This window comes from Schistocerca americana, chromosome 2, assembly GCF_021461395.2.
Source record: "Schistocerca americana isolate TAMUIC-IGC-003095 chromosome 2, iqSchAmer2.1, whole genome shotgun sequence".
In the NCBI taxonomy this organism is placed as follows: domain Eukaryota; kingdom Metazoa; phylum Arthropoda; class Insecta; order Orthoptera; family Acrididae; genus Schistocerca; species Schistocerca americana.
Genome location: NC_060120.1, coordinates 704643820 through 704670357, shown reverse-complemented (window position 1 = coordinate 704670357; position 26538 = coordinate 704643820). Strand labels below are relative to the sequence as shown.

At 42.6% G+C, this 26538-nt stretch overlaps 1 protein-coding gene across 1 annotated transcript in view; it reads right to left on the bottom strand.

The window, feature by feature from the left end:
• Positions 1-5339: 5339 nt before the first annotated feature.
• The window catches only part of LOC124596276 (esterase FE4-like), an 85278-nt gene continuing 64079 nt past the window's right edge, over positions 5340-26538 (bottom strand). The window contains 3 exon segments of the mRNA XM_047135354.1: positions 5340-5717; positions 17784-17904; positions 21064-21196. Coding sequence (XP_046991310.1) covers positions 5564-5717; positions 17784-17904; positions 21064-21196 — 408 coding nt within the window. The 3' untranslated portion in view covers positions 5340-5563.

Genomic DNA, 26538 nt, shown 5'->3' with positions numbered 1-26538 from the left:
TAATGTAATCCTGCTTTTGCAACACAGCTGTTGCATTGCCCTTGTCTGCCGGTAAAATAACTATATCTGATTCCACTCTGCACAAACAGAAGGCAGCGCTCTAAGCTGCTGTGTGTTACTCTTGGTTTGACATGCCCCAGTCAACACACGGACATGCTTCCTTCCTAACATCCTCTGCAGCATCAGGACTTAGTTAAGAACAGCCTGTTCAGAAGAGATTAAAAAAACAGCAAGTGGAAACCTTTCGGGAGTCAGTGCAAAATTTAAACCTTTCCCTATCACGGATAAATCTAAGTCGCCAAAGAGATTTCTCCGTGAGAGTGATCTCAGAACGTAGAGGTATAGGATTAGACTCCGAGGCACAGAAACCTTCAGTTACAGAATGAAATTCCCAGTCAGGCTGCGACCATGGAGTGCCTTGCAGCCAATCCCAAGAAAAGTCAGAATCTATCATTTATCTACATAGTTTTATTTTCTTGGCCACGTATGGATGATATTAACTTAAATCCATACCAAAAGGGAGTGGTTTTATTATCACTGAAGCTACTTTTGCTAATGAATTAATATTTTACTTACTGATTCTGAAACTATAGCCGTGAATGTCACGAGAAAAGCTAAAGTTCCACGTCCTTGGGCCTGACAGACCGCCGTGTCGTCCTCGGCCAATGGTATCATAAGATGCGGCATGGATGGGATATAGTCAGCACACCGCTCTCCATATAACTGCCGGCTTTCTTGACCTCGAAACCGCTGCTAATCGGTCGAGTATCTCCTCAAGAGACTGAATGCACCCCATAACAGTCCTTCCTCCAAGCAAAAATTCATGCTCGTATCGGAAATCGAACCTGGCTCCCTCACATGGCAGCCAGCCGCGATGGCCACTCAGCGACGGAGGTGGACGAGTACATTGATATATTCCTAAGAACTATCGGAAACCAGAGAGTAACAAGCAGCCAATGAAAGTATACGGTAAAACATCAGAGACTGAAAACCCCTGGCCTAATGAATTTTCCAGTAAATGTAACTAATCCTGATTTCTTTTTAAAAAAAGAAAATAATTTCGAACAGGGCTTCTTAGGTCTTCTCCAAAATACCAAAGTAGTTCCATTGTAGAAATTTTCATAATGATTTTACAAAATCAGGCATCAACATCAAGGAAAAGGTTGTCACATTGACAGACTGCCAAGTCCGCTGGTTGTCTCCTGAAAAAGGCACTACAGTGTGTAAGTAATAAGGACTTAAGAAACTGGAAGCATTTATCCCAAGTATCTAAGGGCATAAAGACACACACTCCAGAAACAGGTCTGTTTTTGAAAGTTTCAGAATATCTCTATCCAGCAGGAGTGCATGGTTTTAAAAAACTTTTCCTTGGACACTTGAAAGGTAACTTCAAAGCCACTACCCATAAAGCCTCGCTGGAATACATCGCCCCGTCCATTCATTTAGAAGAGAATTCATTTACGTTGTTATTATTTTGAAATACAGAAGACGTGATCAATAGTAAAGATAATAAATGAAAATTGAAACTGCAGCTTTCTTATTTTCACTTAATCATTGCAAAGTACTAGAAGAAAATCAGTAAACCACCTAACCAACACGATATGCGTTCCAATCAGCCGCTATGGAATTGCACTAATGTGCACACATCCGACCTATTCTATCTCATGTTGTTGTTGTTGTTGTTGTGGTCTTCAGTCCTGAGACAGGTTTGATGCAGCTCTCCATGCTCCTATCCCATAACACCCGTGATTCTAATCGTGAATCGTGAATCTAAGCGTGTGAAATTGCATCTGGGTATTAAGACCTAGAAGTGGTCTTGTTAGAAACGAAGAATATCAAATAATAATCAAACAAACTCCCTGAAGCATTTGAAACGTCTGTGGAGTATAGGAAAGGGAGATTAAGATTTTTGCGTCCAACTGAGTACGATGTCATCAGAATACTAGTACAGTGTCTAGTTGGTGAAGGGATTCGACAGTGCCCTATCTTAAGGAACAGCGCGGCATTCGCCTTAAGCGATTCTGGGAAGTCAGAGTAAACCTCAAACCTGTTGACAGGACGGGCTTTACCTGAGCGAGAAGGCGTAATAGGTTCAGACCGGGCCATTCAGTCTTTGTTCATACCTCTGATATAAAAATAACGGTAACATTCGCTGTGACTTTTCTGATGTTATTTCTCTTCTATTTAAACAAATCTGATATTACTAACATCGTCATTGAAACGAAAAAAAAAACGAAAAAAGTGTAAATTAGAATTAACCAACACGATATGCGTTCCAATTATCCGCTACGGAATTGCACTGATATGCACACATGATATCCCATGTTGTTGTTGTTGTTGTGGTCTTCAGTCCTGAGACAGGTTTGATGCAGCTCTCCATGCTTCTATCCCATAACACCCGTGATTGTTGCTATATCTAAGAATAAAAAAAACACTAAGCATTTCTTTTTCTGAGAAATAAATGCAATTATTGAAACTAAGTGGAAAAAACAAATCTCATTACTTGGGGTAAATATTAATTAAAATTAATTTGAGTTGTAGTTTTGACTTGTCCGTTTTGACCTAGTGACGTGGCGCAGTGTTAAGACATTGGATTCTTCGGCAGATAACATATATATGTGTATCTACTTATACAAGGGCGTACTGAAAAGTAATTTCTCCGAATTTTTTATTCTGTTCTCAATATAGATTGAGATGCTACATGGAACGCATGTTACTCGGTTGACTTTCCCGCTTCGCTGACGCAAGTTGCACTGCTCTGCCGATAGAGGGCTCCGAATTGTAGAGTGTAGACATGGCGGTGTGTAACGTAACTATGTCGCTGCGTGAGAAACAACGTGCTGTGAGTGGGTCCATACATGCGGCAAGCTCTCTTCTAGCATGACAATGCCAGACCACACACAAGCTCAGCCACATCTGCAGTAATCCGACGCTTTGGGTTCACTGTGATCGAACATCCTCCGTACCGTCTCGACTAGGTCTTACCCGATTGTCATCTGTTTAAAAACATAAGAAATCCTTCGAGGACTTCAGTGTGATAGAGATGAAGCCGTGCAAGCAGAGGTTAGACTGCACAATCATGGTATCAAGAGACTGGTCTCTCATTGGTAGAAATGTATTCATCCCCAGGTCGACTATGTTTGAGAAATAAATATGTACACATGAAGAAAAAAGATGTAGAATGTTAATGAAGTTTGTTTTATTTTAATACTATTAACAGTTTTCACGTAAAAAATTCAGCGACATTATTTTTCAACACGCTTTCGTATATTGTAAAATTATACCATAAGTAGTTAACTGTTATATCGTAATGTTCCCTATACAGCTTGACAAATCTGATGGTACCGTGTGCTCTCTATCTTCAATTTTTGTGTGCGCATTACTTTTCGAACTGTAACAAATGTCGTGAAATTTGTCGTAACACCGCTTCTAGAGCATTATTCGGCAAATAAACTATGGTTGTAAACATTTTGTACAGCTCTATTATTTATTATAAATGGAGACAGATGTGTATTAGGAAGTTACGCAGCTATGCATGCACAGCGTACAATGCGGTATAAAATTTTCGTGACTTTTTAAAAACCATCTGATCTGCTTTAGTGTTTACTCTTAAGACGCGTTGCGAGGCCATTATACGAAACCTAGACGTGTCGAGTATCAAATTTTGGACTTCAGTTCCAGATCTTTGCCAAAAATTGATAACCAGTGCATGGGACGTAAGATGCAACAGACTCAATTCATTGTTAGACTAACGTTGCAAAAATTACCAGTCCTACGCGTCTACGTTAAAGTGATGCGGAAAGCATCTTTCCACGGAAGCAGCTTCGTAATTCAAAATTTTGCGAAACACTTAACTTTGTGTTATGATGTCGACGAACGAGTCGTCGCCTATGTTGACTGGTGGCCAATGCTAAACAGAAACATATAAATCACAGCAGGTTTGTCAGTAACGTCGATACGGTGCTGGCTGCATGGTCTGGATCTGCAACGACTAAAATAATTAGAAGTCGTTGGTAAAAAATAATATATATTGTACTTAACTGGTTGTACAGGATTCTTCTTGGCTACATACATATGATTATAAACAAATAGCTATTGAGGCCTCACTTAGGCCATACGTTACAAAGCGCCTTGTTAGAGGTTGCTTCCTATCAGCTGAAGACTATGCTACTTTACTACTACTTCACGTCCCGAGCAAGAGTGGACGAGAGCTCGCTAGAAACTCGATAGAAATCGCGGAGCGGTGATAGCGTCGCTGGTCGCACTTGCGGATCCAACGATACTAATACGGACCGCAGGTCAATAACTGCAACCCGTAATAAGTATGGTATCGAACGTTGAGACCACACTTTGTTTGAATTGGATAGTCAGCGATTGTGACAAATGTTAAAATTTTTTATAATAAAACGGTCCCAACCGGATAAAGATGTTTCTTATTAGTGAACAGAGTCGACCATTGTTCTGGTCATCATCAGACCGCTTACTACATTGGGAGTCTGCAGACGATGGCGAGGAGCAGGGACCACTATAGGAGGCATATAAGCACTGCTCCAGTAAGTACATGCTTCCTGGAGTGGCACCTGCTCCTCGCCAGCGTTAGCAGACTCCCAATGAAGTAAGCGGTCTGATGATGACCAGGACAGGTGTCGAAACCAGCCAACAGCATATAAATAAACATCTTTATGCGGTTGCGATTGTTTTATTATAAAGAAATTAGCGTTATTCATCAGGTTGCCCTCCATGGGGTGGGTGCACGCAACGACTGTGGTTATATTGGGTTAGATAGAGCAGCCATCAGTCGTAGAATTAAGTTGCTTTCATATGACATTTATAGTCACAACGCATATCAGATTTCGACCTGTGTCAGCTCAACGTCGTTGAACTGTGTAAGCATTCACTTGAGCACGAACAACTGCTACAATTCCGCACTGCATTGATAATGACCTGACACAGGTCGAAATCTGATCTGCGTTGTGACTATAAATATCATATTAAGGCAACTTAATTCTACGACTGATTGCTGCTCTATCTAACCCAATTAGTATTATGATTCTATCACCGAAAAATAAAGTAAGAATTGTCACAGTTAAATCAAGAAACTTTATTATACAATTGCTGTTGTTTGAGTAACAGGAAGGATTACTTCATGTCCATCTGTCTCCGCTTAAAATGGTACGGGCTAGAAATGTGTGAGGTTTTGTATATCTTATTTGACTCTATACCCATCATGTTTGAATTTTTGTAATGAGATATTTTCGCCGCATGGTTGGCATTCCAATACAATTCACAGAAGAAATGTCATTTGTTCGTTGGAAAATGACCGTTTAGAAGAACACATGTTCACTGGTAATTTCATAATACACTAGTTTTTCTCTTACTGTCCGTTTATTAAAATAAGTGTATACTCGTGTTATACTCAAAATGGTTATTGCTGCTATCTGTGTGCACAACGGAAGGTCATAGAAATATATTAGAAAATAAAAAACAGCAATTGTGTCACTATTATGTACTGACAAGTGACAGCGTATCATTTTGCACGCTTGGTTGGTTGAAGGATTATTAGCTAAGGCAGCAAGTCATGCCAGAAGGTCATGTAGGGGCCAAACATGTCGCTGGCCGTTCTCAGAGGCTCCGCCAGCACCAGGTAGCTGCGTGAGGACTCGTCGTACTCTGGCCACGCCTCCGTCACCAGGGAGTCCAACTCAGGGGTAGGATTACTGCAAAAACAACAACAGCTCCAATCACACGACTGGGCGCAAGGCTCCTCCTAATCAGTAATATCTGGAGATATATTTCAATTGGTTTGTTGGCAAATTCTCAATTTCTTTCTGCAATACAATTTTGCTGCGTAAAAAACACTAGTAATAATAATAGATAAAAGATCAAAATAATAAGATACTAAACAGAAGTCAATTTAAAAGCTGTGGGATCTAGAACTTCAACAGAAAATCTAATCTATTTACATTTAGATCACACAAATTAGCAGACAAACAACTCAAGGCATGGAAGTGTCAAATATCTAACACAGCCCATTCATCGCATTTCATTTGTAAATGCAATTCAGGGTTTTCACTTCGTCCATTCACACACTGTGTTTCTGTAGTTCACTGCGAAGGAAAGCCTTCTGGGACGTGGAACTGTCCAATTATGCAGCAACAGGCAGGAGCAGCCACTGCAGTACAGTATAGTATACTAATACTAAACTGTGACTAATGTTAATCTACCCCACATTAATCCTTGCAATATTTACTCCCAGAGTATTCGATGTATGTGTGTTAGCAGAAAACTAGCCCCTTAACAAGGTCACTGCTCCTCCTCTTTCCCTACTCAGCTTCGGTTTTTTTCTGTCACTTCTTCATATTAGCATGTACATAATTTCACGCTGAACACTGCCAGCTGCTTTTACTGTGACAGAGTCAAAGTATTTTTAATACGAAGAGTGGAGTTAACTGTAATTTTGATCCGTGAGTCCAAATTCTGGAAGGAGTGGCTAACAAGATACTCTTTTACCTGATTTTTGAATATCTGGGAGTTTCTTTCTCCTGTATAATTTCAACCGGCATCCTGCTGTAGAATTTTTCAACAGAATACAGAACTCCATTGAGAATCCAAGATCGGAATACATAGCCTAGATTGAAATTATTTTTTCTTATAGGTCGTTGCGGGTTAGAATTTCACAGTTCATCTAAACTTCATTCTTATTACTATCTAAAGTACCATTAAGGCTTGTCTCATACGTATAATTAATACTTTCCCTGAAGACAGTTATGCAAGATCTTCGTTTATGAACTGAACGCGATATTCAACCTGTACACATCAGTAGATTTATTTATTTATTTGTTTGCTTCTTTTCCCAGGAGACTCTGCCTTCGGGCGTTGTGTAAAACTAAGGAATTTACCACTTGTCTCCTTTATAACCTCTCAAAATGTTTGAAAACGATTGAAAATTTCACTCACATGAAGACTAAAAAGTAGAAAATAATTATTGTTTAAATATTTTTAAAATGTTGTTGTTGTTGTTGTTGTTGTTATCTTCAGTCCAGAGACTGATAGGATGCTGCTCTCCAAGCTTCTCTATCCTGTGCAAGAATATCACATTTTTAAATCGGATTAAGAAGTAAAAAATAATTTCTTCTACCCCATATAGATTTATATACTGACTGCAAGAGATAAATGTGCCAAGTTAGGTAGAAATTGATTCATGCGTTACAGAGATGGACTGCTTTGCCGCTGTCTTCACATTGTCTCCCCCCTCCACCCACACCCCTCTCCCCCGCCTCTCTCCTTCCAACACCATCATCCCCATAAAATGCACACAGAGACAGGAGAGGAGTTACGCTGGTTGCCTACACAATTCTAGATATTAGCTGTACTTTCATCAAAATAATCAGGAAAAATTTGAATATCTCCTCTAATTTACCTTCGCCTTCTATTTCTCTGTTCGCTCTTCCACCTGCCTCATCACACCCTGTCCCTATTCCACTTGCCCCCTCCCATCCTGTACCTTTTCCACATGCCTCCTCACAACCTATCCCTCTTCCACTTTGCTTTTCATATCCTCTCCCTATTCCCCCTCACACACTCTCTCTCTTCCACCTGCCTTCTCAAATTCTCTTCTTTTTTCCACCTGCCCACTAGCCCTCTTCATCTGCCCTACAGCTCGCCCATCTCTCTGTCCATCTCCCGCACCTCTGTCCATCCCCTCTCCTTCACTCTCAATGTCCATCTCCTTATCCCCTCTCTTTATCCATGACCTGCGTTATATGTGCACCAAGTTTGGTAGTAATCAATCCAGTGGACTAAGAGGAGGTGTGGAACATATAAGGGGCGATCAAAAATTTCCGTTTGAGAGCGCATAACCATTCGAGGGCTGGCAGAGGTTCTGGACATCAGCTTCGGTAGCGTGGAACACATTATCCGAGAAGAGTCAGGCTGTTGTAAAGTCTGCAACTAGTGAATACATGGGCGTTGAATACCGGACAAGAAAGAAACCGGATGGATGTTTCCCTGAAGCACATGATGCGTTTCAGCGCTGAAGGCTGAAGGGTCTCTTTAAATAATAAAAATATGGACTGAAGTACTCTGTTTCTGATTGTAGGCCTGAGCTGTGATAGTGAACTGTCGTAATGAAACTTGTACTGTCGTAATACGAAAGGTAAGCTGCACTGTTAAAGTAATTAATTATCGTAATGAAAAGGGAAATATTTCATACAGTAAAATTTAGCAATCTGACTGGAAGAATTTTGAACAGTGTAAACTGCCTGAATAATTAACTTGGACATGAAACCTAGAGTAATTTGATTAACTGTTGGCCCTGATTGAATAAATAAAAGAATTCGTAATCATATCTACTTACCTCTATTCTGTACGCGTTGCAGTACTGCTCTCTCTTGCGCGCCGCTATGCTGAAGCTGCAAATTACTGTATCTACGCAGAGACACTCGAGACGTGAAATGAGTTCTCTGTTAATTGCAAATCGAACACTTTATCGAACATATTTGGTTGGATAATCCATAAAAAAGAATTGTAGCATAAAGGATGGTAAGAAAATGGAATATGCGCAAAAATGACAACACTATTTTGTGTGTGTGTGTTGAGAAAAAGAGCAGAATGCAGATTTTAAATTTAATGAACTTCTCAACATCCCAGACAATACAGTTTCCTGTCTCTCATATCTAACAACTTTCAGTACAAGTTAGTTCAATGGCGCAGCAACAGTGAAAACAAAGTAGCATTATTGTATGTACCTTACATTCAATTTGATTTTTTCCTTCACAAACCAGTTTCATAATCATGTCAATTGAAAAAGATGATAAACTGAGACATTTACTTTGAATCATAATATTACTATATTACTCACTAACACTGCTCAGTATTATCAGCCTAACTCTATTACAACTGAATTTCAACTCTCTATCTCCACCAAAGGTAAACGGAATCTGCACTACTGCGCCCTCGCGCAGCTCAGAGACACTCAATTTCTACGATACAGCTTACAATATCGCTGCTCGCTCACAATCGATTCAGAAAACAAAAATGCATATGCCAAAATTATACATGACAAGTATCAAGGCAACACGTTCATTGAGCGCGTTGCTGGAGGCAACGAAAGCTTAGGCCACCAATGGGAACCGGAGTAGAAAGCGCCAACAATGCAAAGGTGTCATCGATCGACCAATCGACCAAAGAAATTCAAGAGCCACCTATCTGCTGGAAAGTTGATGCTCAACCTGTTCTTTGATTATTGGACCCATTATTTACTGATTTCAAGAAACGTGGTGTGTCTATCACTAGAGGTATGCTACAGTGCAACGCTGCAGAAATTACGCCGTGCAATGAAGACGAAAAGTCTGGGAAAACTGCGACAATGGAAGCTGCAGCTTCATGATAATGCATGTCCCCATATCACAAATGTCGTGCCTCACAAGTTACGGTAACTCAAGTAGGAGACGCTTGAGCACCCGTCCTACAGTCCTGATCTCTCCCCATGCGATTACCACGCCCTCGGTTCCTTAAAAAAGACCTTGAAGATCGACGATTCCTGTCGGACGAGGATGTGCAGCAGGCAGCCACGCACTTCTGCACGCAGTAAAGTACAGTGTTTCACCAAACAGGTATCTTATCAAATGTTCAAATGTGTGTGAATTTCTAAGGGACCAAACTGCTTAGGTCATCGGTTCCTAAACTTACACACTAATTAAACTACATTATGCTAAGAACAACACACACATCCACGCCCGAGGGAGGACTCGAACCTCCGGTGGGAGGGGCCGAGCAGTCAGAGACATGGCGCCTCTAACCGCACGGTCTCTCGGCGCGGCTGGTATCTTATCTTCAACTTGGGTGTCGAAGGGATGATTTCCACAGAGCTCCCAAAGATTTTGCTTAATTTACATACCGATTATGAACTGTAGCGTCTTCGAACGGAAACTTTTTGATCGCCCCTTATACACACATATAAACATACATAAGCCCATTTTTGTAATGTATATAAATCGAGAAACTTAAAAATAACGTTGAATGCTAGGAAATCTTTTCAATCGTAAACTAATCTACTTTCAAACAACAACAACTTTCCAGCGTCACACAGTAATAGATTTCCAAAAATTATCTGGCGTTCTAATATGAATGAAAAATCTTACCTATATTTCTCATACTTTTATGAGTGAAAATATTTAACTACATCCATACTGTACGAAACATTTGTATCTATGGTTTTGTTACGTAAGCGCAGAACGCGCTGCATTCTTCCCACTTCTTTTCATTATTTTAGCTAATTGGAATTCATTTAAGTTCTTTTCGCAGAGACCGGCGCCATTTATAATTCCTATGAAATAAATGTGTTACACTTGTAGCTTTTCAGTCAATTAACTATCCATTTGTTATTTTTTATAGGAATAGTTAGTCATCCATATGACGAAAAATGTTCTGCGTTATATAGCGATCTTCGACAGAGTTTTCTTTCAGAACTGTAGCGTGTATTCTCTGACTACCAAACAATCGATCGATAAATGGGTTTTAATTCAAGTGTGTGGTCAATAACAAAATTCTAACTACTTACGTAAATAAATTTCGTTTATGTGAACGGTCTCAGATAAAACGTGTATACAATATGTATATTTCTGTCAGGGCTGGTGAGAAAGCAGTATGTAAATTGGTAGAAAAATTTACTGCGTTTCTTGACTGGGAGTCTTCGATAACGAATCATAAATTGTGAATAATGGTGGACGCTGCCGCGGACATGTCGCAGTTAATTGTGAATTTTTTTCACTGAATAACAACCACCGTCAATGCTGCAGGAAAATATTTACAATACCAAAAAAGATAAACAGTTTTGCTAATACATTATTTATTCACGTTGCTGACTCAAGATCTCGCATCTCCTGAAATATTTGTATCACAATGGTTCAAATGACTCTGAGCACTATAGGACTTAACATCTGAGGTCATCAGTCCCCTAGAACTTAGAACTACTTAAACCTAACTAACCTAAGGATATCACACACATCCATGCCCGAGGCAGGATTCGAACCTGCGACCGTAGTGGTCTTGAGGTTCCAGACTGCAGCGCCTAGAACCGATCGGCCACAGAGGCCGGCATTTGTATCAGACCACGGGCTTCTTATCACAAGGCATTCAGCGTAGCATTCTCCACTATCCGTGTAATTCTGAGACATACTGTACGTGTATGAGACATGATGCGTGATTAAATAAGAGTTACATTTCAATAACGTATATTTTAAACCAGTAGTAGACATAGGAGGAATCTGCAAAATAGAAATGAGAGGCTAAGATTTAGAGCATTGAACACCCAAATGCCAACTGAATCGTTCTTACGTACAAATTAGGTACTTACGGTTAAATATAATTTATAATGATTCTAGATGACAGTTCACAGTGAAAAATATAATTCTTTACCAAAATATTTTTGTTTGTGGTTCAATTATATAACCAAAATATCCTGTAAAATCCAAGCAAAACATTAAAAAAATATAATTAATGAATGAGAAATTTGACCTTTTCATGTCATCAGTCTTTCAAAGGGTTTAACATCATGTTCCGTATCTCCCTACTTTGTCCTAATTTTACTTTATACGTCGCTGCTACTCGATAAATTGTCTGTTAATATTGTAATCTTGGTTTACTGACCTACTCCATCTACAGCCGTTTCCACTTCAAAGTTAGTACGTACTATATGATTTATCCTAATGCCACTGTTGTTCTGTCTGTGCACAGCAAGCTGTGCGGCGAACCAAAGTGTACTTTGGAACGGAAATTATAGTTCGGGATGAAGAAATAAAAGCTTCGAGTTTGCCCATTCTGTCACTTAAAACGTCTTGGAAGAACATTGGAACGGAACGGATAGAAAAGACAGAAGAGATCCAACGAGTAGTGGCGAGTTCCGCCACCGGATCGTTTAGTCGGCGCTATAACGCTGCAGAGGTGCTGAACACTCTCCACTAGCAGACAAGGAAGGCTTTATGCATCTCTGGGAGGTTTACTATTGAAATTTCGAGAGGCCGCTTTCCGGGAAAAACCTGAAAAAGTATTACTTCCTTCAACATCCATTCTCGAAATGCCCACCCAGAGAAAATTCAAGAATTTAGAGCTAATACAGAAGCTTATCGACAATCATTCTTCCCACACGCCAGCCGCCAGTGGAACAGGAAAGGGGGAGGCAGTTGGTGGCACCAGAAGTACCTTCCGCAACAGTCCGTTAGCAGTATTGATGTAGGTGAAGATGTATCTTACAATCAATTAAATTAAAACAAGTGAAATGGCATGCAGTCGAATCAAATCATTAAACGTTGACGGAATAACATTAGGAAATGAGATACTAAACTGATAGATGAGTTTTGCTATTTGAACAGAAAGTTAGGAAATCTTTTCTGAAGGTACTTATTTAGATTGTAGCCTTGTACAGAAGTGAAACCAGGATGGTAAACAGTCAGACAAGAAGAGAACTGAAGCTTTAGAATACTGAATGCTGAATACTGAATGCTGAATACTGGGTGGGTGCATCGGATAACTGAAGAGGGGTTATTGAATTAAAATGGCTCTAAAATGGTTCAAATGGCTCTAAAGACTAGGTCATCATTCCCCTGGACTTAGAACTACTTAAACCTAACTAACCTAAGGACATCACACACATCCATGCCCGACGCAGGATTTGAACCTGTGACCGTAGCAGCAGTGCGGTTCCGAACTGAAGCGCCTAGAATTCTCGGCCACCGCGGCCGGCTGGTATTGAATTCAATTGGGCAGAAAAGCGATATACGGCGCAACAAAAAGGAATCGCTTAGTAGAACACATCTTGAGGTATCAATTTAGTAATTATAGGAAGAGGAGGCGATAAAATCTCTAAAGAGAGCGCAAAGGTAGATTAAAGTAAGCAGATTCAAATGTATGTAGGTCATAGGAGTTGTTCTGAGATAAAGAGGTTGGACAGGATAGAGCAGCGCGGAGAGCTGCATCAAACCCGTCTTCGGACTGAAGACCACAACAACAACAACAACAACATACGGTACGCAGCGTGTCTTAGCAATTTACCTATTGACCTGTCTCTCTGTGAAGGGCTGTACATAAAGAACTTACTTCCAGTGTTTTCAAAAAATCTGTCTGTACCCAGGGAACAACGCTGGAACACCAAACTGAGACCCTTCAAAGCTTCGTAAAGCTGGTTGGCAGTGTCCTTCTTCCGACATGTGGAGTATGAACGTATATCGAGCTTGTAACTGTGACGAGTGTTCCTACACTATTGTGTTTCTGTTCTTGTAGACGAGCGCACGATGAAACAAGGCAGAAGACAAACAAGGCAGAAGATGAAAATCGGTGCGGCACATTGCCTACTTCTCTCAGGTAACAAAAGGGGGCTGCCGACTTAAAATCCTGGATCACCGTCAAAAATGTCACACATTCAATTCAGTTGGACACTTCGGCAACATGTGTGCATTTTCGAGATAATGACACACGGAATGTAAATCGGCAACTGAACACAAGCACATCCCCTACTCTTTCATACTAAATTTATGAGATAGCACTTCATCCAGTTCTTGATGATCCATGAGAATGGTATTTTGTCTCGGCAGTTTCTAACACTACAGGAGTCATGTCTGTGTGCGGCCAGTTGGAACGTGGGAGATCGGACAGGTTTGCGCGACCTTATTGCTATGATGACGGATGCCTTGCCCAATGGCTCACCGTGCTTTTGTTCTATAGTACCACTTCCCACATGTATACAGTTTCTCATTTTTTTTGATTTCCCAGAATTAACGGTTCACATCAATAGGCTACCCAAATTGCAAACTCTTTACATTCTGTCCCTCTATTATCGAAGGATAATGGAGAAAATATGTGCACACTAAAACAAAAAACGACTCACGATGAAGGAAATGTCCGAACGGGCTGGAAATCGGTAGATGTGATGTACATGTACAGACAAAAAAAGACCACAGTTTCAGAAAAAATTGATGTTTTATTAAAGAGAAAAAGCTTCATGAATTGTCTAAGTCAATAACGCTTTGGTCCACCTCTGGTCTGACACTGATTGATAGTTTTCGATGTCCTTCTGAGAATATCGCGTCTAATTCCGTCCAGCTGGCGCGCTACATCGTCAAAATCCCGAGCTGATTGGCGGCAGCCGGCCGTTGTGGCCGAGCGGTTCTAAGCGCTTCAATCCGGAACCGCGCGACTGTTACGGTTGAAGGTTCGAATCCTGCCTCTGGCATGGATGTGTGTGATGTCCTTAGGTTAATTAGGTTTAAGTTGTTCTAAGTTCTGGCGGACTGATGACCTCAGATGTTAAGTCACATAGTGCTCAGAGACATTTCAACCATTTTGATTGGCGGCATTCCTCTGGCCCTTATGCAAGCAGTTATTCTGCCTAGTGTTGATTGATAGACTTGTTGAATCTCCTCGTTATGGAATTCGTGACGAATTCTGACCACCTGGAGAGTTAGATCGTCAAAAGTCCCGAGCTAGTCGGCAGACCCCATAATTCTCCAAACGTTCTCAGTTGGGAAGGGGTTCGGCGAACTTGGGTGATGGGTCAAATGGTTCAAATGGCTCTGAGCACTATGCGACTTAACTTCTGAGGTCATCAGTCACCTAGAACTTAGAAATAATTAAACCTAACTAACCTAAGGACATCACACACATCCATGCCCGAGGCAGGTTTCGAACCTGCGACCGTAGCGGTCGCTCGGCTCCAGACTGTAGCGCCTAGAACCACACGAACTTGGGTGACCAGGGTAGTATTTCACGAGCACGAAGACAACCAATAGAAACTCTTACCTTGTGCCGGTGAGCATTATCTTGCTGATTTGTAAACCGAGGATGGCTTACCATGCAAGACAACAAAGCTGGTCGTAAAACATCGCCGACGTACCGCTATGCTATAAGGATGGCGCCGATGACAACCAATGGGGCTCTGCTGTGAAGTGGCACCCCAGACCGTCACCTTTGGTTGTGGGGCAGTAAGGGGGGTGACAGACGGGTTGGTGTCTCACCGCTGTTTGGAGCGTCTCAGACGAGTCTTCCTGACCCCGCCGTGAATCGAACCAGGACCCCGTGCTCGGGAAGCTAGAACGCGACCGCGACACCACGAGCTGCAGACTCCAGTCAAGGAGATTCCAGGCCGAAAACAACCAGGAGTGACGGGGTGTCATTTCTTTTTATGGCAGGACTCCTTTGGCTGTAATCTGCGGCACCCTCAAGTCGACGATATTCTACAGCCCGTGTTTCTGCCCTTCATGGCAAGCCCTCCTGGGCTCATACTTCAGCAAGATGTTTACCGCCCGCACACGGCGAGAGTTCCTACTGCTCTCCAAACAGAGAACATTTGGAGCATTATGGGCGTCTACGCCAACTATCTCGGAGTTTTGACGATCTAACACACTAAATGGACAGAATTTGGCACTATATCCCTCAGCAGGAGATCCAACAACTTTATCAAAGCCAAGCCGAATAACTGCTTGCATACGGGCCAGAGGTCGACCAATGCGTTATTGGCTTGCTCAGTTTGTGAGGTTCTTCCGCTTGAATAAAACAGCCAGTTTTTCTGTAAGTGTAATCATTTGTTTCTCTGTAGTACATCACATCTAATGATTTCCACTCATTAGTGTAATGCCTTCGTGGTTCATCTTTTTTTAATTTTATTTGTTTTAGACTGTACTTATGGAGGTAAATACGAGACGGGCCACAAGCCCCTCACTGTGGCTACGTAAAAGCTACAAAAATGCACAGTGTACACACAATTAGTTCGCATCAGTTATTTTACTGTATAAAACTTTCTTATACAGTATTATTACTGTTACTATTACTATTGTTATTATTATTATTATTATTGAATAAATGCTTATTGGTTCACGGCAACACATGCAGGCTGCTGAACGTCACTGACGCAAGGTAAGTACTACAGAATACACAAATCACTGACGACCAAGCCGTGTCATTCCCCGCAGCCCCATGAACACTTGTCGTCGTGACTCAATTGTTGTGCAAGTTCAAAAGTAACGTGTCATAAGACACGTTATTACTCCGAACTGGGATTCCGCAGCCCCAAAGACATTTACACTGACATTGGTCAAAATAACTAAGTTCTACAAGGACCCGGAATCCCCTTTCCGGGATGGAATGAAAGATGGTTAAAAAGAATTTACAAGAACGAACGGCGAGGTGCAAGAGGCATCAGTTCAATTGGCTGGCCGCAGGAGGATAATGGGCAGCGGTCTGTGCATCGCTGGTGTAGAATTTACTTTCTGAGAACTGGTTAGCGAAATTTAACAAAAAAAATCTAGTCTTTGCCAGCTGCGACATAGTCGCGTATATGAACAGTGATCCAATACTGTCAAATGTTTTTTATTCCAGTCTTTGATCACAATATCAATTCTTTTGTCGATGACCGGTTTCAGTCATATCTGAGGATAGTCACTACTGACTCAAACCGGTCATCGTCAAAAGAACTGATATTGTGACCAAAGACGGAATAAAAAACATTTGAAATCTAGTCTTGTTTGATGATGTTCTGAACCAACTGCATCTCAGTATTACCTACTGTTGACAGCAACATGCAGCCGTCCCCCAAACGCTAGCGGAATCAGATTTTAAGGTCGTCTGACCGAATGAGGAGGGTTGGGGGGGGGGGGGGGGGGGGGGAGGTAGGAGATGATATTTCATCCACACTTCTAGACAACACGTGACAGTGGTAGTTTGTCCTTTCAACAATGCCACTAAATCTCCAGTTCGGACGTTCAGCTAAAGGTTCACGTCAGGCCAAAGCCAGAAATGTTCCTCACAAGACGCTGCGGCAGCCGTGTTACCCGCTCTTGTCCAGTCGGAACTTGAGCTCCGTCTCTACGACCTAACTGCCGATGCAAGCCTAGCCGGCCTTCAATTCTGTGGTCTGCAGCTTCAGCAATGCTCAGACAGTTAGATGCTGCATGCTACAGCTATCCATTAATGACCGTTACTACGCTCGCCACACTCGACAGTAATTACAATACAACTGAGTTGTTATCTGAAAGGGATATTGGTTATTACCGTTTGAACGGAAATAATAAATGGTGCATCTCACTTGAATTTATATTTCAAAACTGTGATGTCACCATTTTAGCGCTATTTGAGTTTAATACATGGTGGGCAAAATACAACAAGCCCAGAAGAATATTTTTGCGATTGAAGACAAGCAACCCAACTGACAAGCAACCCAACTTAAGCATCCCCAGCTGTGGCCGATGATGTGAGTTGGATTGCCTGCCTTAAGATGCATGAAACTTTTTTCTGTGTCTGGTGTATAAAATGCTCGTCGAACAACAGTTATTTATTGCATTATCAAGACAGCTAAAATGTAACAGTGACGCTGCTCCCAGCAGTCCATACACAAAGTGCGTTGTGCACATGCGTGTACGAGAATGTCACATTGGAACTTTTCCCTATAATTCTATCTTGTATCCTGTCCAAGACTGTATAATTAACAGCCGGCAGTACCTCTGAAATACGAGTAAGCTGTGCTTGCCATTTTTGACTAAGTGGACTTGGATCCCAGACGCACGAAGTGGCACTATAACCAAAACTGCAAGTAGCTACAGATATCAAACGATACTAAGCTAGTAACGTGTGGGTCGGTATGTCTTTTACTTTTAATTACTTCCTTCTAGAATCACAAACTCATGCAGTGGTTATTAGGTTTTAGTCAAACACCTATTTTTTCCTTTTAGGAGAGGCATTCTTTGTAGTTTAGGAAGCCTAAGACGTATCAAAGCTGCATGAGAGGCGTTACTTACTTGTATTTAGCGAAATTGGCAAACATAGCTGTCATCTGGTCTCTGATAAGAGCACTATCCGATTTTGGATCGGGTTGCGATGCTGGAAACAGGTACAGTGTATCATCACCATGAGACGCCCCTGAAATAACACAAAGCATGGAACAGTCAATACATTGATTTCAATGTGCTTACGTCGGGTAAGCGCTAATAATAATAAGTTAAGCACAATCAAGAAAAGAGGAAATAAGTAACAGGGTAAGTGAATAATCATTTAAAATAACCAACTAAGATGCCTCACAAAGTGAAATAGTGTAATCTAATCAATATTCTCTACTTCAAAGTAGAGATGGCGGTTATCGCTGAAACAACCTGAGTTCGGTTACATCGATTTGTTTTAGCACCAGTTTAACCTGACTGTTAAAACCGTTCAAAATAACCTATTTCTGAAATAACCTATTTTTGGTCCATTATTGCTGCTATTTCGTGCAATAAACGTGGAAATCGAACCAAGAATGAAAAATTTTGACTCTCGCAGTTTCAAGATGCATAGAATCAAAATCCTCTTTAATACCCTTTTATACCTGTACTAGTAAGCTTTTCTTCTATTTACTGATCAGTAGAATAAGCTGCTGCATGATTTAATTATTCTGTCACAGCAATAGATACAGAAGCTGAAGATTTATCTACTAGATTCAGGACAGTTCCATCGGCGTCTGCAGTTTGGCGGAGTTGGAAATCTGTGAGAGTGGATATAGCGGTAGATCTTCGCGACTTCACAGTGATCAAAGGCTCGCTGGCAGCTCAGAACAAGCCCAGAGGTGCGGTGCAAGTGAGAAACAAAGGAAAAAGTCAGTAATTGTAGCGACACAGGCTTCAGAAATAGGTTGAAATGCCGAAGGTCCGCGTTATATTAGCCGCCATTGTATAGTCTACATCTCGATTTCGCTGGAAATGTTGCTACAGCTTTATTATGCCTGGGCACCTATCTCCTGCTAGCTGCATCTTTTCTTTGTTTACAAGATATTTGGCTCTTTTTATGATTAAAACGCGATCACACAGGTAAACAGTAGTCCACAAAATACGCTATGATGACGGAAGTCATGGGATAGAGATATGCACATACACATACGGCGATAGTATTGTGTACACAAGGTATAAAAGGGCAGTACAATGGTGGAGCAGTCATTTGCACTCAGCTGAGTCACGTGGAAAGGTTTCCTATGTGATTATCCCACGACGGGAATTACCAGACTTTGAACGCGGAAAGGTAGTGCAGCTAGACGCGTGAGACATTCGCTTTCTAAACTCGTAAGCGAATTCAACCCACAGTACCAAGAGTTCGCCAAGAATACCAAATTTCAGGTATTACCTCTCACCACGCACAACTCAATGGCCGACAGTCTTCACTTAACGATGGGGAGTAGCGGTGTTTGCGTAGAGCCGCCCATACGAACAGACAAGCAACACAGCGCGAAATAACTGCAGAAATCAGTGTAGGACGTACGATGAACGTATCCCTCGGGACAGTATGGAGAAATCTGGCGTTAATGGGCTACGGTAGCAGACGACCGGGGCGAGTACGTCTGAGAACAACGCGACATCACCTGTAGCTCATCTCATGCACTCGCGATGACATTGGTTGGACCCTTGACGACTGGCAAACCGTAGCCTGGTCGGTTGAGTCTCGATTTGATAAGAGCTGATCATAGGGTTCGAGTGTGGCGCTGAGCACAGGAAGCCATGGACGCAAATTATCAAGAAGTCACAGTGCAAGCTGGTAGTGGCTCCATAGTGCTGTGGACTGTGTTTGCATGGAATGGGCTGGGTCATCTTGTCCAACAGAACCGATCATTGACTGGAAATAGTTATGTTCGGCTACGTGGAGACCATTTGTAGCCATTAATGGACTTCATGTTCCGAAAGAACGATGGAATTTTTATGGATGACAATGCGCCGTGTTACCGGACCACAATTGTTCTCAACTGCCAGAATGAGATTTTCACTCTGCAGCGGAGTGTGCGCTGATATGAAACTTCCTGACAAATTAAAACTGCGTGCCGGACCGAGAGCCGGCCGGTGTGGCCGTGCGGTTCTAAGCGCGTCAGTTTGGAACCGCGTGACCGCTACGGTCGCAGGTTCGAATCCTGCCTTGGGCATGGATGTGAGTGATGTCCTTATGTTAGTTAGGTTTAAGTAGTTCTAAGTTCTAGGGGACTGATCACCTCAGTAGTTAAGTCCCATAGTGCTCAGAGCCATTTGAACCATTTGAACCGGACCGAGACTCGAACTCGGGACCTTTGCCTTTCGCGGGCAAGTGCTCTACCAACTGAGCTACCCAAGCACGACTCACGCCCCGTCCTCACAGCTTTACTTCTGCCAGTACATCGTCTCCTACCTTCCAAACTTTACAGAAGCTCTCCTCCGAACCTTGCAGAACTAGCACTCCTGAAAGAAAGGATATTGCGGAGACATGGCTTAGCCACAGTCTGGGGGATGTTTCCAGAATGAGATTTTCACTCTGCAGCGGAGTGTGCGCTGGTAGAAGTAAAGCTGTGAGGAGGGGGCGTGAGTCGTGCTTGGGTAGCTCAGTTCGTAGAGCTCTTGCCCGAGAAAGGCAAAGGTCTCGAGTTCGAGTCTCGGTCCGACACACAGTTTTAACCTGCCAGGAAGTTTCATATCAGCGCACACTCCGCTGCAAAGTGAAAATATCATTCTGGAAACATCCCCCAGGCTGTGGCTAAGCCATGTCTCCGCAATATCCTTTCTTTCAGGAGTGCTAGTTTTGCAAGGTTCGCAGGAGAGCTTCTGTAAAGTTTGGAAGGTAGGAGACGATGTACTAGCAGAAGTAAAGCTGTGAGGACGGGGTGTGAATCGTGCTTGGGTAGCTCAGTTGGTAGAGCACTTGCCCGCGAAAGGCAAAGGTCCCGAGTTCGAGTCTCGGTCCGGCACACAGTTTTAATCTGCCAGGAAGTTTGTTCTCAATTGGTTTGGACATTTCGAGCGAACGATCTGGCCACCCATATCGCCCGACATGGGTTCCATCGAGCATTTATGGGACATAAACAAGAGGTCTATTCGTGCACAGACTCCAGCGTCGGCAATGCTTCTGCAATAATAGACGGCTTGAGAGGCAACATGGCTCAATATTTCTGCAGGGGATTTCCAACGGCTTGATGAGTCCATGCCCCGTCGAGCTGCTGCACTATGCCTACAAAAGAGTGTCCGACACGATATTAGGAGGTGTCCCATGATTTTTGTCACCTCAGTGTAGGGCCGCAGTAATGCATGCTTCTCCTACCTGGACCTCCAGGATACTGGCTGAGAGCGCCGTTGAATGCAAACTCGTAGTAAAACACCGGCTCCGAGGAATAGCGGGCCATGCTTCTGGTAACTGTGTCCACCCCTTCCACGAAGAAAAGGTGTGAAGAGAACTGAAAAACGTAAACGTTGGAAAGACAAACACAATATACTTGTTATTGAATAAAATATAATCTTGTCAGTTTAACGTAATTTAACTTTGTAGGTGATATATTAGGCAAGCAAACCTCTCCAGACATCAAATTACATGTCGGAATGTAAATAACGGGAGGCCCAATGAGTCAGCCTCATATACAACTTTCCGTTCTGAATGAATCAAAGCACAGAATTGAGTGTTTATAAACTGTGGCTGTAGGTGTCCATAAAATTCGGTATTAATCAGGTAGATTTCACAGTAGTCGCGCGTACCCAACCACTTAAAGCGAAGACGTTATGAATTGGAAAATAACGTAAGAGCTAAATTTAATGTTCACGACGAAGGGCCTAAGAAATTAACCGACAGTGATTGTGGAAGTCTAATGCTTGCTGCACGAACTATTAATAAAAGTTCCTTCTCAGGTATTAGAGAGAAATTCGGTTCCATATCATGTCTGAATTTCACATCTATGTGAACCATATACCGGCAGCTAAACTCCATTTTTATGGTTGTACAGCAGCCCGAAGCCAAAAAATACGTCTCGAAAGAATAATGCCACTTACACTGATACGAGGTCAGTTCAGTAAATAATAACCCGGAATATTTTTTTTTTCCTGACATGGTCTCCACCACATTCTAAGGCCTTACACCAGCTTTGTCTAAGATCTGGTTTTTGCTGTTCGTAAAAGTTCGTGTCCTGTGCCCATATCCCAGTTTTTACAGAGTCATTTACGCTCATCATCATCTTCTAAGTGTGTTTCACATAGAGAATGCTTAACTGTCACAAACAGATGGAAGAGCAATGGTGCCAAGTCTGGGCTGTAGGGTGGATACGCCAGTGATGTCGAATCCAATTCTGCGTTGTGTTCCTGGCTTCTGAGACTTGTGTGCGAGCGTTGATTGCCAGGAACAAGATTTCTTTCTCAGACAATAAACGTCAGAAACTATTCGTGAGTTTTTTCAGCGTCTAGTCACGTCTCTCAATAAATGAGTGATCCTTTTGGCAACAAATCCGTGAGAAAATCACCATCACTATCCCAAAACACTGTCATTGTCAACAGAGGAAACTGACTTGAATTTGCTTTTTTCTTGGAAACTGCGTGTGATGTCACTCCAGAGACTGCTCTTTTGTTTCCAGCCCAGTGATGCACCCAGGTTTCGTTACCTGTAACGATGCGTGACAGAAAGGCTTCTGCATAGATCTTAAACTGCTCCAACAGTTCAGATGAAACACTTTCTCTTTGAATCTTGAGTTCTAATGTGAGCATTCGTGGAACCCATCTTGAATATTCCTCTGAGTATTCAAGACATCCGATGCTTACCAAAAGCAGTAGAACGAATTGTCGAGTTTTGTTGTGCCGGCCTGCATGAATAATGGCGTCTGCGCCGTTCACGATGTCGCGAGTAGTGGCTGTGATAAGACATTCCGATCATTGAGCTCAGTTACTGCTTTTCCTTGCGTTTTAACTATCTTTATCACCACCCAACACTACTACTCTAAACTATGTCATTACCATACAAATACTTATCGATGTTCACCGCTGCTTCTTTTTCCGCATCCTAGCAAGCTGCTACCAAATAGTGTCTTCGATAGACGCCATTTTGATGGTTCACTGCCAATCTGTCATCTATCGGAAGTGTCCAATGCTTTGCATGGATGAAGAAAGAACGTAAATTTAAAACATTACAGCCGTCCCAACACTCATGACACACAGTTACTCCATCATTGGTATTCAAACCGGCTTGCTCCGAGTCTGTCACCATTGCACTAGCTCGCATTTGCGGTATCCGCTACGATCGTTTTCGGTGTCACGGTTGGTGAAAAACAAGTTTGCCTGTTTATACAGTGGCTATATACGAGTTGTTCAAAAAGTCTCTCTGCAGTGCCGTACGATTGTTAGCCGCCCGTGCCGTATGATTGTTCGCCGGCCTTGGTTACTTCCCTTCAAGTGGACTATCCCAACATACCACTGTTTCGTTTATCTCACCCAGCGTCAATAGTATCGTTGGTGTGTGTCGTTACGTGTTGAAGTGAGCGTTTAAGTTTAGATCCTTTGTTCGTATGTTTCGTTTCTGTCACTGTTAAAATGCTAACCACTGAAGAACGTGTGTTTTTAGTCGAACATGTGTTCAAAGCTGGCGGTAAATACACAGTTTCAGTTCGTCAAACATTTAAGTCAGTTTTGCTGGAGACAACACTCTCACATCGCGATACTGTGCGAGATTTGATTAACGAATTTCGAAGTACGGGTTCAGTGACAGATACACCGAAAAGTGGTCGTCCTAGAGTTTTCTCTGATGATAAACTACTCGATATTTCCGATAAAATGTCCATGAGTCCGAACAAGTCAGTAAGAAAACTAGCCCAGGAAATCGATGTTAGAGTCGGAATGGCCCACACAGTTGTTAGGAAATTAGAACTTTTCCCAGACAAAGTGACAGTCGTGTAAGAACTGAAAAATACTGATCATGGCAAGAGACTACGTTATTGTCAATGGTTCAAAAATTTCGTTCCACAAAATGGGAGGGATATTCTTAATGAAACGTTTTCCACTGATGAAGCGTGGTTTCATTTATCCAGGTGTATAAACTGGCAAAATTCTCGTATGTGGATTATTGCAAATCCATTGTGTATTCATGAGGAACCACTCCATTCTGTGAAAATAGGGGTCTGGATTGCAATTTCTAGACGTCGGGTTGTGGGTCCCATCATTTTCAACGAAACAATAAACGAACAACGATACTGCAGTGATATTCTGTACCCATTCATGGGAGTATTTGTGTTAAGTGAAATACTGAATGGTTATTTTCAACAAGATGGTGCAACCGCGCATACAGCTCGCGTTTCAATGTCACTGTTTGCTGATGATTTTGGTGCTCGCATAATTTCAGAGGGACTCTGGCCTCCACGATCGCCTGACCTAACATCACCTGACTTTTTCTTCTGGGGTGCAGCGAAAGTAACTGTCTAAAAAAACCATCCGAAATCCATCGATGAATTGAAAACTGCAATATCCCTTTCACTGCTACTGTTGCAGAAGAAATGTTACATTTTGTGTTTGAATTAAATTGTGTATTCGACAACAGGGGGGACACTTCAAACATTTAATGTGAAAATCTGTAAGTAAAAATGAATATTCAATAAATTAAAAACTTGTATTTCACTGAGTTTCATTTCGGTATATTCACTGTGGCATACGGCATGCGCGGCTAACAATCATAGGAACTCCGGAGAGACTTTTTGAACAACCCGTATTAATAACGTAGTAACTCCCAAAAGTGCATCCTGAAACGAGAACAATTTAATTTTATTACTAAATTGAGTCACATTAATGTTACCACTTCGTGCGTTTGAAATCAACGTGCAATAGCCACTCAAATACGGCATGTAGCACCACTAGCAGTGGAAGGTACATAAATGGAGAAAATTTTCTGATCTCCAAAGGGGCAACATCATTGGCTTTCGGTCCAAGGGTGGAAGCATTTTCTAAACGGCTAAGTTTGTAACTGTTCGTGTTCCGCCGTGATTAACGTATACCGTGGATAGCAAAATGGCGCTATCCGAAGCAGGCGCCGAGGCAGCTGTGGTGGACAACGCACCATAGATGTCAGCGGTGAACGACGGCTGCGTAGATATATACGGGCGAATAGATGTGCCACTCTTGAGCAGCTGACCGCCCAGATGAACCAAGAGTCTACCAACATGTCTTCTCAACGGCCGTTCAGCTAACGCTGCTGCGTATGGGCTTCCGCAGCAGGCTCCTGGTTCATGAACCCATGCTGACTGCAGCTCGTCGCTCACGAAGGCTGGAATTCGCACGCCAATACCGTAACTGGACGTCGACTTAGTAGGCACAGGTTGCTTTCGTAGATCACACATGTTTTATAGTCCATCAAACAGGTGGCAGTTGGCGCTTACGGCGTAAAACATCTCGAAGCAAATAACCCGCAACAATCGTCGGAGGATTATGGTCTGGGAAATGTTTTCGTAGCGTTCCCTTGGTGGTCTCGAAGGCACAATGGATCAACATAGGTAGCATCTATACATGTGGTCAATGTCCAACCCCACATGCAGTTTGTTTCTCCTCGGCACGATGGTACCTATCAGCAAGACAATGTAACGTGTTACACAACTTTCAGTGTACGAGCGTTGTTCCACGAGCACAATGATGATTTTATCGCACTCCCCTAGTCCCCATACTCCCCAGATTTAAACCCAATCGAGAACCTGTTACACCACTTCGATCAGGTTATTTGCGCCGTCGATGCTCAACAGAGAAACCTAGCGCAGCTGGCCACGGCACTGGAATGTGCCTTTACGTCGCTGTCCGCTCCCTCCAGAACCTCACTTACTCTTCCTGCACTTCTCGCAGCGGTACTCGCTGCAAAAGGTGGTTATTCAGGCTTTTGACAAGTGGTCACATTAACGTGATTGAAGAGCCTATAACTACAATGTGGGGATGCGAATATGTTTACATCCTCGGAGTGTCCAAATTCTCTGGACAACCATAGCTATTCGTCCAGCAGAGAACATCATTACTAGTAATAAGGTGCGGAACTCATTGTCCTACAATTACAGCGTTAGATTTCTGTGGAGAGCTACACTGCCCAAAAGAAAGCAGATATCACTTTTTCGGAACCCCGTAATTGTCTCCCACTGTGAAGCAATGGTTTGAAACTGGCTCGGCAACGCTTCAATCAGCAGAGTGTCGCAAAAAAAGAAAGGAAGGTCATAGCTCATAACTTCATGTGTGATCTGTGAAGCGAGCACATTGGCGCAAAATTTCATCACAGTTCTGCCCAACGCCGCCACCATGATCGTGTCACATGATGAGAAGATCGTCACCCCGCTCACAATAGACACCAAAAGCCATCAGGATGTGACATAAAGTGCACAAATGAAAGGACCATTTCCCTTTGGGCGTCGACTCCTACACATTTCGCTGCCGAAAGCGACAGATCACAGTGCGCTGAGCAACAGAGCGACAGTCTTGACAACACTCGGCACTACTGACACCCCATGGGCGATTGAACCCAACTCTAGGGATAACGTGGGACTGAAACACCACTAAAAATGATCTGACCTATTTGGAGCATAGTGCGACAGCAGTTTTTGCTCTGGGATACAGGGTGGAGCACCTAATGACCGATCAAAACTGTTCATCGAAATTTTAATGTGTTTGTGCTTCTTCAGCCCTCCTGTGCCGTGATCACGGAACCAGGGTGTGGGGAGGGGAGAAGGGGGACAACATTGACTTGCGTGTGAAGCATAAAGCGGTCAAGGGTCCTCGTACAGCTGCTCTAGCGCCTGAATGGAAG